The 15103-nt window shown below is 56.2% G+C and overlaps 1 protein-coding gene across 3 annotated transcripts in view; it reads right to left on the reverse strand.

Annotated features, from left to right (window-relative positions):
* Nucleotides 1-2491: 2491 nt before the first annotated feature.
* Nucleotides 2492-15103, reverse strand: part of COLQ (collagen like tail subunit of asymmetric acetylcholinesterase) — a 58204-nt gene continuing 45592 nt past the window's right edge. For all 3 annotated transcript variants that reach the window (XM_004603810.2, XM_004603809.2, XM_012931697.2), the window contains 6 exons: nt 13614-13719; nt 8658-8797; nt 6149-6268; nt 5704-5824; nt 4809-4911; nt 2492-3339 (listed from right to left, as the gene is read on the reverse strand). In XM_004603810.2, the coding sequence (XP_004603867.2) occupies nt 3270-3339; nt 4809-4911; nt 5704-5824; nt 6149-6268; nt 8658-8797; nt 13614-13719 (660 nt within the window). In that variant the 3' untranslated portion in view covers nt 2492-3269. The remainder of the gene's footprint in view (nt 3340-4808; nt 4912-5703; nt 5825-6148; nt 6269-8657; nt 8798-13613; nt 13720-15103) is intronic.

The raw sequence follows: 15103 nt of genomic DNA on the forward strand, positions 1-15103 counted from the left end.
CCCTTCCAGTTCCTGTTGCTAAGTAACCAACTACCTCAGCTGTTGACTCATCCACAGTCTCAGAGAGGGAAGGGAAAATACCTCCAGTCCTAAAGAGGCATGGCCTGACTCTGGTCACCCGGATACATCAAGTCCAGTTGTCCTCAAGTGTCAGAAGCTTTAATTATCACTGAAATTCACCATGACCCACTTTCAAGAGGAGGAGCCAGAGAAGTGCAGCACATTTTGTAGGGTGATTTCACAGCGGGCTGGTGAGGGATCCAGCCTCTAGACCCAGGGGTGGGAATCCAGGGAATCCAGAAACTGCAAGTCTTCCATGCCCCGAACTGCCCTGTGGATATACTCATCTCCAAGCTGATTGACCAAATGTCTCTGGGGGTGGGCAGCCTTCCCAGATGTCCCCCCAAAGCTCAACCCCTTCCTGGAGAAGCAAAAGCAAAAAGAAGCTGTGGTGATGGGGGCTGGAGCGATAGCACAGCGGGTAGGGCATTTGTCTTGCACGAGGCCGACTAGGGTTCAATTCCCAGCATCCCATATGGTCTCCCGAGCACCGCCAGGGGTTGTTCCTGAGTGCATGAGCCCGGAGTAGCTCCTGTGCATCGCTGGGTGTGACCCAAAAAGCAAAAAAAAAAAATTAAAAATTTGTGGTGGATGTGTGTATTCTCAGCACCATTTTTGAGGCCCCTGGTCCTCTCCAGTTCTCAGCCCAGCTGTCACCCTTGCCCCCTGCTGCCAAGGTGCTTCTGGAGCATCCCTCGTCCAAGGATGATCTTACAGCAGGCACTCAGTTCTCATCCAATCCAAAGGTGGCATATTCTTAGCAGTGGGAATTGACTCAGGCACGGGTGTATGACCCCAAACAGCCAACGAGGCTCCAGGCAAGATTTCTGGAGCTTCAAGGCAATAGCAGCTTACAAGCAATGGGGCCAAAGTTCTCACTCCCTCTAGACATTCACTCGGGGTACAGTTGGCAGCCTGGAGCTACAGCAGTGGAGGGGCAAGTTAACGAGAGAGCTGTAGATGGCCCAAAGGACGGTCTTAAGCAGGGAAGCAAACTGGGGGCCTTGAGACAGACGTGCCTGATGGCCACCTTTCCACTGGAAACTATGTCCCTTGAACCCATAGGTCTCACTGTATACTTCAGTCCTATTTGGGTTGAATCTTCTGCCACCTGGCAACAAAAGCATCTGGACTGGCGTAACCTCTTGTGACCAGCCACCTCTGGAGACCCCGAGAGGCTTTTTCCTAATACTGGCAGCGAACGGGGCTCTTATGCAAACGTTTGGGGTTTTTTTCTTGTTTGTCTTTTGCTTTTTAGGTCACACCCGGCGATGCACAGGGGCTACTCCTGGCTCATGCACTCAGGAATTACTCCTGGCGGTGCTTGGGGGACCATATGGGATGCTGGGGATTGAACCTGGGTCTCCGCATGCAAGGCAAACGTCCTGCCCGCTGTGCTATTGCTCCAGCCCCACCTATGCAAATGTTTGAGGACCTTTGTGTATCCTCTGCTCCCTGACTCGCTGTTTTAAAGACAGACCAGATTTGACGTGGCACAAGAAAATGGGGCCCCAGACTGACCTGCTAGGAGACCTCCGACCCAAATCCCCTCTCCCTCCGAGAGCACAGTCCCCTTTCTGTTCACAGGTATGGGTGTCATACTTGGGGGCGGGGGTGGGGAAGAAGCAAGCTCAGGCCCACAGGGTCGAAGTGGGAACAGCCGTTTCCAACGTCCCAGGAGTAGGATCGTAGCAGAGTGTCCCCTGGGCCCTCAGGCCCCCGCCTCACGGGAGAATCACAGCCCAGAAAGGGCCAGGTTGGTGCCCCCAGGACGAGGGACTCAGGACAGGGTGTCCTCCTGGCCAGTCCAAAGCGGAGTGGGGTCCCCACCTACCCTCACCAGACCCTAATGGGCCAGGAGACCGGGTAGGGCTGAGTAAGCATGATTTCCTTGACCTTGATTGAGCGAGGCCACCTCCTTCCCACTCCCATGTCCGGGCCTCAGGTTTTCTCCTGTCCCTGAGGGAGCTGGATTGTCTCCACGTTCTAGAACCTCTGCGGAACCCGGCGAGCCGCCTTGGCTGCAGACACCTCATTCCACCCAGCCGTATCGGACACAGGGGCCCCGAGCCACCAGGGACGAGAGAGGCAGCGAGTGGGGAGAGGAAGGGCCTTTTATTTCCGCCTGCAGGTTCCGGGATGGGTGGCGGGAGGCGGCTTCTCAGGGGAGCCACCTCACTCTGGGACATGCAGCCGAGCCTGAGACCCAGGGGCCCACTGCACCCACTCCAGGTCAGGGCCCGCCGGCTCAGAGGGTGCCCGGGGCTGGGCCCGCTGAAAAACTCTGCACAAAAGCCCCCCCGATCTGGGGGCAGACAGTGGGCAAATCCCATTGGCTGAGACGGGTGGGATGGGGCCATGTCTTTGCAAACTGAAGCTCAGACAAAAAAGACAAAGGGTCCTGGGGACGCATGGAGTTCGGGTGCACAGATGTGAGGACCTGGCTCTGCACGAGGGATATGGCCATGACCGGACGCTGCTGGCAGGACAGTCCCCTCAGGGGCCTTGCCGGGAACCCCGGGGCCAGCAGTGCTGCCAACAAAGCTCTGAGACCAGAACTGGACACGAGGCCCCAGGGCAGAGAGCCTCTCGGTAGGACCTTGCCGGGGCGGTGACAGCATAAGGCCGCCCTTGTGGAGACTGGACACAGGCAAGAGGTGGCAGCTCTGGGCCCTGCCGGGTCCCTCCGGCCGGAGCAGGCCTGGGTGGTCGCCTTTCCGGTTCTTCACATTTGTGTGTCTTCCTGTGGGAGCCGCTTTGTTGCACACCAACAGTTTGAGGGGCCCCTCCTTGGAGCTAGAGTGGGGAGCCCTCCCCCCACCCCGAGGGACAGCTCCCCAGAGTCAGCAGGCCGGGGCAGGACAGGTGCCCACGGGTGGGAGGTGGGCACTGGAGTTCCGTCCACCCAACCATGCAGCTCTCTGTGTCTGACCCTCGGCGGGGAAAGAGTGCAGGGGTCACCCAGGGCCAGGACGGAGCAACGACGGGCGGGTCCACGGTGGGAGGCTGTCCAGCATTGGAGGCGGCCGTCCCAAGGCCTCCCGTCGGGCTGAGCCGAAAGCGCGTCTGAGCAGCAAAGCCTGTCTCTGCTGAGTTGTGTGTGTGGTCACGTGACGGTGCGACAGCCCGGGCAGCCCGGGGCCAGCTGGACCAGGCGGGGAAACTGCTGCCCGTGCGGGGATGCGGCGCCCACCTGCGCCTCGCGGCCCTCACGTGAAGTAGCGGCAGGGCGTGGAGTCGATGGCGCAGTAGGGGGTGCACCGCAGGTCTCCATAGGACCTGAGGGGGAGAAGTGGGCCAGTCTGAGGACCACCCTCATGACCACCCCTGCCAGCCCCTGCGACCGCCCATGGCTTTGGGTCCAACCTCCCCCAGCGCAGCCCCTGCGGCCACCGTGTTGGGGTTCAGGTCCAGTGGAGGCTGTGCTCTGGGGAGAGGCGCTGGAGGTGGGAGCTGTGTCCAGGCTGGCCTGCCCCGCCCCGGTCCCCCTGTTACACCCAATCTGAGGTAGAAGGGGGATGGTGGTTCTTATAGCACCTGCCTGCCGGGGAAGCCAGCACTGCTCTGCCTTGCAAGGCCTCCTGGCTATGCCAAAGCCAACGGTCTGTTCTCTGCAGCCCCATAAGCTGACCACTGGCCAGCGAGGGCTGGGCTATGGCATTCTTGAAGTGTGGCTAGCGGGACTAGATTTTATTTTTTTTAATTTTTGTCTAATTCCAATCACTGCATGTGGCCGGGGGCTGCCCCCGGACTAGTGTCTGCACCTCTGTGCTAATCCCGAGTGGGTGTTCTATTTGACACCCACATTCCTCAGTACTGGCAGAGGCCTCTGCGACTGGCCGTCGCTACCAGGAGCCTGTGCATGAGCCCTGAATGCTACTCGGTCCTGCCCTCCGTGGGCCACTCAGGTCTGTGGGCTTGCTCGCTCTCCTTCCTCCCAGCAGGGGCTGGCAGTGGGGTCTTCTCGCCCAGCCGAAGAGCCTTGGGTCTGCAGTTCCCCCACCTGATCTGATCTGCACTTAGGGGAGGCAGCTTCGAGAAGACCCTCTCAGGAAGGAGACCGGAGGGGGCTGTACGGCCTGTTCCAGAAGAAAGGGGCGAGGGGCAAAGGCTGTTGGTGGGACCCCTGTCCTCTGGGGGGCCAGGGGAGGAGCACGGTGTGAAGTGTCAGATACAACTCGAGCTCTGAGATTTGGGGGGAAAGTGGCGCCATCTTAAACCCTGAAAAGAGGCCACATTCTGGGCGTGAACCCTTCCAGGGACCCTCAGTGGGCTTAGAAGATGTCCTCGTACAGCCAGGACTGCAGTGTCTGTGTGTGGGGCACAGGGACACGGCTGAGTCGTCTCCAGGGAAACCAGGGGATGGCCCTGAGGGGAGCCTCATTCCCGGGGCATTGCTGGTGAGGCCCCGTTAGAGGGCAAGGCTGCTGTGGCCTCACTTTGCTCACAGTGGGCTGTGCCAGAGAATCTCCCTCACATAGATGACTCAAGCGTTTGAGGGGGCGGTGGTACCCCCACCCCATGCTTCAGGCTGGCTTCCTGCCCGGGCCCACAGTCCAGCAGACTCTGGGGGCTGGAGCTGCTCTCGGGGCACAGAGCCAATTTGTCAAGCCCACGATGGCGCCACCACCGTCTCCCTCAGGAGCAGGAGCTCTGGGTCCTGTTATTCTGTCACCACACCTCACAGGAACATGAGGTGAGGTCTGTGAGGGGGCGCGTGAGAGAGCAGCGCGTGAGGCGGCTCCTACCCGGGCAGGTATGTCTCACACGTCAGGTAGCCAAAGTCGGAGCCGTCGCAGTCCTCCACGCCCCTGTGCCGGTAACCGTCTCCACAGTAGGCCCGGTGACAGCCTGAGGGGACATGAGGAGAGTCAGGAAGTGAGAGGGGGTGGGATGGGCTCATCTGGGCCTGTCAGGACCACAGCTCCATGCTCCATGGAGTTTCAGGAGTGCCCATGGGCCCCTCGGACCCCTACACCCCTTCTTGAGAACAATCCATTCTCCCCTGGCCTCTCACGTTCTCATCTCACACACTGAGGGCCGGGAGTGAGGGGTCCCTGAGGAGGCGCATAGGCTGTGGTGGCTTGTCTCTCCACAGGGGACTTCAGAAGATCTCTAGTAGGGAGGTGTCTCCTCTCTCACATTCCCCCCAACCCCCCACTGCAAAGCTCCTTCTTGCCATGTGACCTGTGGGACAGTTTCACGGGGGCTCCAGACAAAGCCAGCGCCCCTTTGTCTGGAGGGGCCCAGTCCTCTGGCAAGCGGCCCTTTGCTTTGGGGCCCCTCAGCCCCCGTCTCCCACTTACAATCCTTTCGTGCCCCTTCCTGAGGGCAGGGGCCTGACTCTGTGCCCTACCTCCCCGGGCTCTTGGTCCTGTGTCCCCTTCCTCTTCTGAGAAGCGTGTCGGGCACGTGGGGTGTACCCAGGATGAGGCAACAGCCAGCTGGAAGCTTCTCCGAGACAATCTCTTCTCACGACCCCCTCACAGACACGTGGCTTGGATGGGCGTGGTTGCCCCCCTCCAGGAACCCAGGAACGCCACACCCGTCCCTTGCACGTCCCAAACACCAACACTGGCATCTTGCTCTGTTTCCCCCCCTCCCTCCAACCTTGGGGTAGCCCCAGCCCCGGGCCCAACTCACTGATGCAGTCGTCACCCGAGTAGTTGTTCCCGTCGTCACATTCCTCCCCGGGCTGTAGGACCCCGTCCCCACAAGTGCTGTGGCGGGCAATACTGTAGTCCCCGGGGTAGAACGGGGTCAGCTGGCCACAAAGACACACAGCGGTTACCAGAGCGGACGTGGCAGGTGGTCACGGGCAAGGAGGTTGTTGACGTGTAGGGGACACGGGGTAATCTTAGGGTTGCCGTGGGGTGGGACGGGTGCCCATTCCTCCCCTGTCACCTGGAGCTCAGACGGGAGGATAGTGGCCGTGCAGTGGCCGCAGCCCCCGGGATTCAGAGAGGAGCTTGTGTGGGGGCCAGAGGACCAGGCTCAGCCCTTCCCTGGAGACGCTGCAGGCAGCGCGGCCCCCATCCTCCCGTGAATGAGGTACCCCGGGCCCTGGTGGGGCGGCCATGGCGGGTACCTGAATAGGGAACCAGCCAAGGCTGTCCTTGAAGTACAGAGATCTCTGGTCCCTGCGGAAGGCGATGGCGTTCTGGGTGTTCAGCCGCTCCAGCTCCTCCTGGTTGTTCACCACGAAAATCTGCCAGAGAACATGGGGGTGAAGGTTCCAGAAAGCACTTTTACGGGGCATGTGGGGGAGAAGCTGGGGGCTCAGGCCGGTGCACGGGGAGCGAGGGGACTGGTTTCCTTATACTCCAGCGCTGCTCTTAGGGGTGCAGGGGTGTCTTGACTCCCACGTCTGCTCAGTTTGAGTTTGAAGTGAAACTATTCATGGCTTGAATATTCTAACGGCCTGGAGACTTAAATGAAAAGGCAGAGCCATTTACTGAAATGAATCAACATCTGGAGATGACTCTCGTGTTTTTGATAAATGTATCTAAGCTCTGGGGCCACACTCCGTGGAGTTTGGAAACTGCTTCCCGCTCTGTGCTGGGGGGTTGGAGACTGCTTCTGGTGATGCTCAGGGAACCATGTGGCCTGGAAATGATTCTCTCTCTCTCTGTCTCTCTGTCTCTCTGTCTCTCTCTCTCTCTCTCTGTCATTCTCTCTCTCTCCCTCCCTCTCTCTCTCTCTCTCCCTCCCCCCTCTCTCTCTCTCTGTCTCTCTGTGTGTGTGCGTGAGTGAGTGCGTGCGTGTGTGTGTGTGTGTGTGTGTGTGTGTGTGTGTGTGTGTATGCGTGCCTGTGTATCCCTCTCTGTGTTTCTCTCTTCTCCACTTCCCCTGGGCCACACCTGGCTGTGTTCAGGGCTTACTCCTGGCTCTGTGCTCAAGGATCACTCGTGGTGGTATGCAGGGGACCATAACAGGATAATGGTAATAGAAATCAAATTGTATCAGCTCTGCACAAGGCAAGCCCCTTAACCCCTGTATTTTCTCTCCCATCTTCTGGAAATGATTCTTAACAATTTTGATTGTTTGTTTTGGGGCCACACTCAGCAGTGCTCAGGGGTTCCTCCTGGCTTTGCACTCAGGAATCACGCCTGACGGACTCAGGGGAACCGTATGGGATGCTGAGGATGGAACCCAGGTTGGCCACATGCAAGGCAAGCTCCCTACCTGCTGTACTATCTCTCTGGTCCCTTAGGAACTTTTATATTAGAAGATGTCCATTATAGTGCATCTACATTAATGAAAAGCTTGGGGACACCTTATAAATATACAGCAATAGAGCACTGGGAGAAATAAAGCAAAGCTCAGCCGCATGATGGATAATGCATGATGTCCACTCAAGTGATGCTATGATTAATTCAAGTCTGGGGTTACTTCAAATAATCCACGGAGGGTGGGCAGCAGTGACTTAGATGTAAAAGGAAATGAAAACATGAGTCAAAGTGACAATTACTGAATCAGGATGAAGGCACACGCAGGTCTGTTACATCATTTTCCTTTTGTATACATTTATATTCTTTATAATAAAAAAAAAGGTTAAAATCAGGCTGATGGGGGGCTGGAGCAATAGCACAGCGGGTAGAGCATTTGCCTTGCATGCAGCCGACCCGGGTTTGATTCCCAGCATCCCATAGGGTCCCCTGAGCACCTCCAGGAGTAATTCCTGAGTGCATGAGCCAGGAGTAACCCCTGTGCAACACCGAGTGTGACCTAAAAAGCAAAAAAAAAAAAAATCAGGCTCATGGCGCCAGAGAAATAAGACAGCTGGTAGGACACTTGCCTGTGGCTGATCCAGGTTCATTCCCTGGTGCCACATATGGTCCCCCTAGCACCAGGAGAGCTCCCTGAGCACAGAGCCAGGAGTAAGCCCTGAGCACCACCGGGTATAGCCCCAAAAACAAAAACAGAGAGAGATATTAACAAATTGGTAACATGGTGGGGTTCCAGCTGCGGAGCCATGGCACAGCTCAGATATCTGGACTATGTAAATTCCCCCATATAAAAGTCATTCTTCAAAAACAAAAACAAAACAAAAAAACCAAGTTGTGGCCAGAGAGATAGCACAGCGGGTAGGGTGCTTGCCTTGCATGCAGTCGACCCAGGGTTCTGTCCTCGGCATTGCATATGGTCCCCCAAGTACCAGCAGGAGAGATTCCTGAGTGCAGAGCCAGGAGTAACCCCTGAATATTGCTGGCGATGATCCCCCCCCCAAAAAAAAAAAACCAAAAAAGACCAAGTGGGGCTGGAGAGATGCTCTCAGGGCTGCACTGGCCCAGGTTTGATGCCAGCACCACATGCTCCCCTGAACTGACTGAGAAGGACCCTGCGCACAGATCTGGGAGTAGTCCCTGAGCTGCCACTCTCCCCCCGCCCCCCCCCACACCACAAAAGGAATATTCCAAAATAGGCAATTGACTTTTTTTCCATTTTCCAATTTCCTGTCATGAGGTTGTCCCCAGTATCATGGGGGGGTGAGGGGAGAAGAGTCAACTCTACCAACAGAGTTTTACAGGGCACGGAGGGTCAGTTCCTAGGTCTTGTGGGACAGGCACCCCAGATTTTGCCCAGAAGAGTCTTACCACGGGGACTTGAGGGGAGCTGGGCCCAGACGCCGACTCCCCGTGGGAGGGGTTGTTCACATTCCAGGGGTTCCCACACAGACATCGTCCTGGAGGCCCGGGAAGTCCTCGTTCCCCTTTGGGTCCCATTACAAGGTGCCCTAGGAAGCAACAGAGTGCCCTGTGAACAGAGCCCAGGAAGAGAACCCAGCCGCTCACGGGGATGCTGGCCACCGGTGACAGAGACAGCGGAAATCCACGGTATTTCAGGGCGCAAATTGGGGGAGGGCTTCAAATAGCCGCTTCTGATCTGAGATGTGGAGGTCAAGATTATTTTCTCGGGTTTTTGTTTGTTTGTTTGATGTGTGTGGAGGGGGTGGGGCCTTTTGGGCCACACCCAGCGGTGCTCAGGACTGCCCTCAGGAATCATTCCTGGTGGTGTTCAGGGAACCATAAGAAACTCCAGGCATTGGGGCTGGATCAATAGCACAGCGGGTAGGGCCTTTGCCCTGCACTCGGCAGACCTGGGTTCAATTCCCAGCATCCCATATGGTCCCCCAGCACTGTCAGGAGTAATTCCTGAGTGCATGAGCCAGGAGTAACCCCTGAGCATTGCCAGGTGTGACCCAAAAAGCCAAAAAGAAAAAAAGAAACTCCAGGCATTGAACCCAGGTCAGCCACATGCAAGGCAGGTACCCTCCCTGCTGTATTATGGCTCCGGCCCCCTCTCTGCAGGCTCTTGATCTCGCCTGGATGCGGCAGCACCTTTTCTAACCCTCCAGCTCCCTCCCACCTCCCTCTCCATGCTACACCTTCAGACACTCTATTGCCCATGGGCTACTATGTTGACCAACCTGAGGTGTACCATGGCAGAAGGGTGGGCATATGGGAAAAATCTCTCCTGATAAGGGAGAAACACAACTGGTGAAAAATGCAGAGAGTTTCTTCCTTATTCCTGCCCGAAGACAGATGCAATGTCTGGTACTGCTGCTGCAATATTGCAACCATGAGTCACAGGTCTGAGCCGAGAAATCAACAGAAGGGAAATACCAAAGCAGTTCGCTGCAGAGCCAGCATCAAACTTCAGAAAAATCATTGTTCTCAGGGGGGGCGGTTCTTGCTGGTGAACACATGGTTTGCTGATGACTTTTAAAAAATAATAACTAATTTCCTTTGTTATTCTTAAATTACTGTGGTTTTGATTTGTGGTGCTGAGTCTCATACCCAGGACTTCACACATGGATGTGTCTCACCACTGAGCCACTTCCGGACCCTTATTCGTTCCTTTCCACACACCAGATCTGGGCCAAGGAGTGTCCGTGTGTGAGTTTCTTCATTTCATTGGGGGAGAAAAGTAGAAACTTAATTAAGAAGTGCTCAGCCTACTGAAATGGTGAAGCGTGTCCTGACAAGATGCGATCGGGACAATCTCCTAGGCGGGCAGTGGTGATCTCATTGGCTCTGAAAGCTTCCTCAGGCCTGGGTCACAGGCCCAGGCGAGGCTGCTGAGGAGAGAACCCCGGTAGCTGCACTTTTCAGAGCTCTCAAGACCCGGGCCATATCTCCAACCAGGCCCCACAACACAGACGTTGAGAGTAGCATACCCGGCTGCACCCACCACGGCCGGCTGTGCAGTTCACAGATGCCAGAAGGCCAGGAAGTAGAAGGGCCCCTGGGGAGCAGCCTGGTCTGGACCGCTGGGAGCAGCTGGAGCTGGAGGGGGATCCCAAGTGGGAGAAAACCCCTCAATCCCAGAGGGGCAGGGATGTGCGGACGGGAACACAGCCAGCATGCAGGGAAGGAGGGTTGCCTAGTGCCTGCCACCCCTTAGCGGTGCCTGTTCATCTGAGCGGGACGAACGCCCTTCTGTGGAGGAGCTGCCCCTTGGGGTTCTCACCCTTTATTCTGAAAAGCCTGTGCAGAGGCGCCCAGGAATGTTCTGGGGAGCTCAGCGCCTGGCCGAGAAGCCCCCATCACTAGGGGCTGTGGAACTGGCCCTAGGGCCACCTCCTAGCAGGGCCTGTGGCAGCATCATCTCTGCCAGAGCCCTCGCCTCCAGGGGGTTGAAGAGTTTGTCCCCCTGCATGATGAACTAGGGCTGAGAACTTTACAACCGCCGTTCAGAACCATCCCCCCACGGTGGGGGAAGCTGGCGTTCCCAGGTGCCAGCCAGTCGCATCGTGCCCACGAAAGAAGGACACAGTCTTGTCTCGGGCTTCCTGCAGCCTCGGGGCACTTGCCTTCGCTTCCTCCCTGACCCGCAGACTCTCTGCCTGGAACTCGGGTATGCCAACCCCCCTGTCCTCTCTGTCTCCCCACCTGCCCCTGCACCATCCTGTCCCTGGCACCACCCGCCACGAGCCACGGGGCAACAGGACGTGGCCAGGGGCCTGTTTCCTGCTACCACTGCAGTTTCCCTGCTGCTTCCTCCCAGCTGTCAGAGGGCATCCGTTACCCTGGCTGCTTCCTGCCAGCCTGAAGGGCACAGCAACCTCTGCCACCCCCGGCCAGAGGACTTGGCCCCAGGGAGCCTCTTGCTGCAGTGGGGGGAGGAGGGTGGGAGGCTGGGAGAAGGTAAAGAAACTCCCAGGGCAGCTCTTGGTGGGCCCTACAGGGGGCTTCCACGCTCCCTGAGAAGAGTCCCAGACCCCCAGAGGCTCAAGGTACTCATGTGCAAGCAGAGGGTTGGACTCGAGGCCTGGAGACCCCGAGGCTGGTTCTGGAACACTCGGGGCAGGGGGCAGGTTTGAGGGGTGGTCGGTGGGCTTTCCTGAGTGGGTTTGGGACTTCTGGTGGGCCTCTACCAGACTCAGGAATGAACTGGGGTCTCTTCCCAGTCTTGAGGACTCGCCAGCTGGTCCCAGGCACTGGGAACGTCTCTCTTAAAAGCCCTTCCTTGTTCTTCCGACTCGCCCAAAGCAAAGGGTTTTCACCCCAGCTGGGTAGCCAGAGTCAGGGGCCAGAGCAATAGTACAGAGGGGACAGTGCTGGCATGGCACACAGCTGACCCGGGTTCGATCCTCAGCACTCCGCACAGTCCCCCGAGCATCACCAGGAGTGATTCCTGAGTGCAGAGCCAGGAGTAACCGCTGAGCATCACTGGGTGAGACCCAAAAACTTTTTCAAAAAAGACAAGAGCGAGACATCCAGAACTAGTGTAGCCGTGTCAGTGCCCATCTATAGGGGCGAGCCCCCCCATCAACCTGCAGAGACAAGCACCCCTAATCCACTTCAGGCACCAGCCCCCTCACCTCCAACCCACCTGCAGGGACCAAGGATGCGGATGAGTCTCCCACAGACCTGCCTCAGGGTCTCACTGTCTGGAAGAAAGATGGGGCTGGAGGGAAGGGGCTACCACAGAAATTCCAGGGGCGGTGGGAGGGTAAGTCATCCTCCAAGTACCCAGCGTGCTTGAAAGGTATCAGGGGGGAGTGTGTGTGTGTGTGTGTGTGTGTGTGTGTGTGTGTGTGTGTGTGTGTGTCGAGGGGGGAGGGGGCGGGGAATGGCATGCCCTTTCAGGTGGACCCACACAGGCTATAGGAATATGTTGCAGCTTGACAGTCACCTGGGTGTGGTGGGGATGTGAGGTGGCAGTGCGACTGGTTCCCACGGAGAGTGGGGTGTGGAGGGAAAGGGAATAGGCTGGGAGAGGAGTAGAAAGACTCAAGGGGGGAGTTATGAGGGGGACAAGTCTGTGCTGGGGGTGCGAAAGGGAAGGGGTGTATCCACATGACAAGGCTGGGCACCCAAAGGAGTTGGGGCTGGGTCCTGGCCTCTCACTAACACAGACCCCATGAGGGAAGGGGGGTGCAGGTTAGATGAGGACAACCCTGAAGTAGAGACACAGAGAGATTGTCCAGGTCACCCTCATACACCACCAAGACCCCCAAGAGCTGAGAGTGTCCCTCCCAAAGGCAAACCCAGGCTTCTGGCCCTGCTGTTAGTCTCAGGGGGTGGCAGGTCATGGTCATGGGACTGGAGGCAAATGTTCGGCTCACCAGAATCCAGGAGGAAGAGGACTGATTGGGAGGGCCCGTGCACGTCACCCTGTCGGCATAGATGCGGGACCCAGACCTCACTTCCTAGCTGGTTCGTTTCACAGGATAGAAAGAGCGCAATGGGGGGCTGGAGCAATAGCACAGCAGGTAGGGCGTTTGCCTTGCACAAGGCTGACCCGGGTTCGATTCCCAGCACCCCATAGGGTCCCCTGAACACCGCCAGGAGTAATTCCTGAGTGCATGAGCCAGGAGTAACCCCTTTGTATCGCTGGGTGACCCCAAAAGGGAAAAAAAAGTGGGATTAAGAAATAGCGCAAAGAAAGTGCAAAGAGCAAAATAAGAAAGCACCGACTTAGGTGGGCCTCCCAGTTTCTCTCCTCTCCCCCGTTTAAGGATGCAGTGCTTCCTTCCTGCCTGCTGTCTCAGGAGGGCAGTTCTCCTGTGACCTGACAGGAGGAGGCTGAGGGGAGAGGCCGGCAGGGATCAGGAGGGAGAGGGAACCCTATATCCTAGAAAATGGGCTTTGATTTCTTTCCAGTGTTCTTTCGATCTTTGATCAATAATTGGTCTTTGCGATCAATAAGATCAATAAGGATGCCCTCAGCACTCTTCACATGCTACTTCACTACTTCCAAGAGAATCGCTTGGAGCCATGAACATTCGCCATGTTCACTGGGGAAACATTTCCTGGGCTGGCTGGGTGCTGCTCATTTTTCACGTCAAGTATCAAGGACATCCCCCAAGTCAAATTGTTCTCTCCTCTATTAGTTCCCTCGAGCGTTTAAAAGAAACCAGAACAGTGTGTATCTCTTTCTTGCTGAAGTTGAATGAGGCAAGTTGGGGGAGGGGGCGGGGAATGATAACTCTATCTGAATGCTTCTGGCAATTTCTAATTCAGAACATAAGACAGATCTGTGCGGGCACCTCCCCATCTCTGGAGAGGCCAACTGGGAGTGTGAGGAGACAGGGGAGGTCTTACCTGCCGATGGAGAGCCTGGGGAGCCTGGAGGCCCTGGTCGGCCGGGTTGACCAGAAGGCCCAGGCTTGCCTGGGGGGCCCATGACTCCGCTATCTCCCTTCTGCCCCTAACAGAGAGAAGGGCAGAGTCTGTTAGGATAATGTCACATGGCAGACTTCCTCCCCCATTTATCTCTCAATCAGGGATGATTTTGTACTTTGGAGCTAGAACACAGGGCCCGAGGTCTGGACCACCAGCTCAGGGCAGGAGATCTGAGACAGTGATGATTCTCAGCATACAGGTACTACTTGTTGCTTCATTCTAGAAATACAGCATCTAAGAGCTGAAAGAAACCGATCTAACACACTCTCCTACCTGGGCAGATTTTTTTTCTTTAAAGGCCCAAGAAGGAGCCGGTACTTAATGCACTTAGCATGGAGACAGCAGAATTGGGTCCAGAACTCAGGGCTTCTGGTTCTGTGTTAGGACTGTTTCTCTCTCAAACCATAAGGAATTCTGTTTCACCCTGTCTGTTTCCACCCCAGGGCTTCCTGTGGCTCTCAGGATATAACTGCTGCTCCCTACCTGAGCCTACACTCTCCGTGGCTGCACTTTCCCTGATCCTGTCCCTTCAGTCATGAGGTCCTTTCTGTTTTCAAGAGCATCAGGCCTTCTACCTTCTTCCAAGGCTCTCTGCTCTTCCCACTGCCTATGTGACTCCCTCCCGTTCTTTAATTCTAGCTCAAGTGTCGCCAAGACTTCCCTGAATTGTGAGACTAAATCGATTCTCTTGGTCATCGGTCGTCCTTCATGGCGTTTACCTCAGATCATACCTTACAGTTGCCCAAGTGGTCATTTCCTCAGTACCAACCCCTGAGACATAAGCTCTCTGTGGACTTACATCCTCTTATCTTCATCACCTCCCTTCCCCCGAGACCTAATGTAGGGAGGAAGCAGAAGCTGAAACCACAAAGGGAAAGTAGTCTGGTTAGGTCCAAAGATCTGGGCTTTTCTCTTTGGCTGGAGAGCGTGGCCACCTCCTGTCATCACTCTCTGCCTCAGATTTCTTGTCTGTGAAAACAAGGCAATAAATGTACACCTGCAGAGAATTGCTGAGAGGCTAATAAAGATTTTATATCTTCCACTTCTGAAGGTGAAAATGTTGCATGCGGAGAGCCAAGGATATTGTGAGTCAAGTCAATTATCATTGGGACTGGCTTGGTTTCATCTTCGTCACATGACTAGACACATCCCAATTTCTCTTTTTATTTTTTTCTGGAGGTGGGGCGCACATTCGTGGCTCAGGGCTTCCTCCCAGATCTGTGCTCAGAGATTTCTCCTGGTAGTGTTCAAGGCCCCAGTGCTGGTATCTGAACCAGGGTCTGCCACATGCAAATCAAATGCCTTACTTTGTGCTCTGTCTCCAGCCCTGATCATTTCTTAAAGTCAGTGTCGCCTTTGTAGATGCTCTGGGAGGCTCAGGAATCAATATTTCTCCCTCAGAGTTGTCC

This window comes from Sorex araneus, chromosome 4 (genome assembly GCF_027595985.1).
Source record: "Sorex araneus isolate mSorAra2 chromosome 4, mSorAra2.pri, whole genome shotgun sequence".
NCBI lineage: Eukaryota > Metazoa > Chordata > Mammalia > Eulipotyphla > Soricidae > Sorex > Sorex araneus.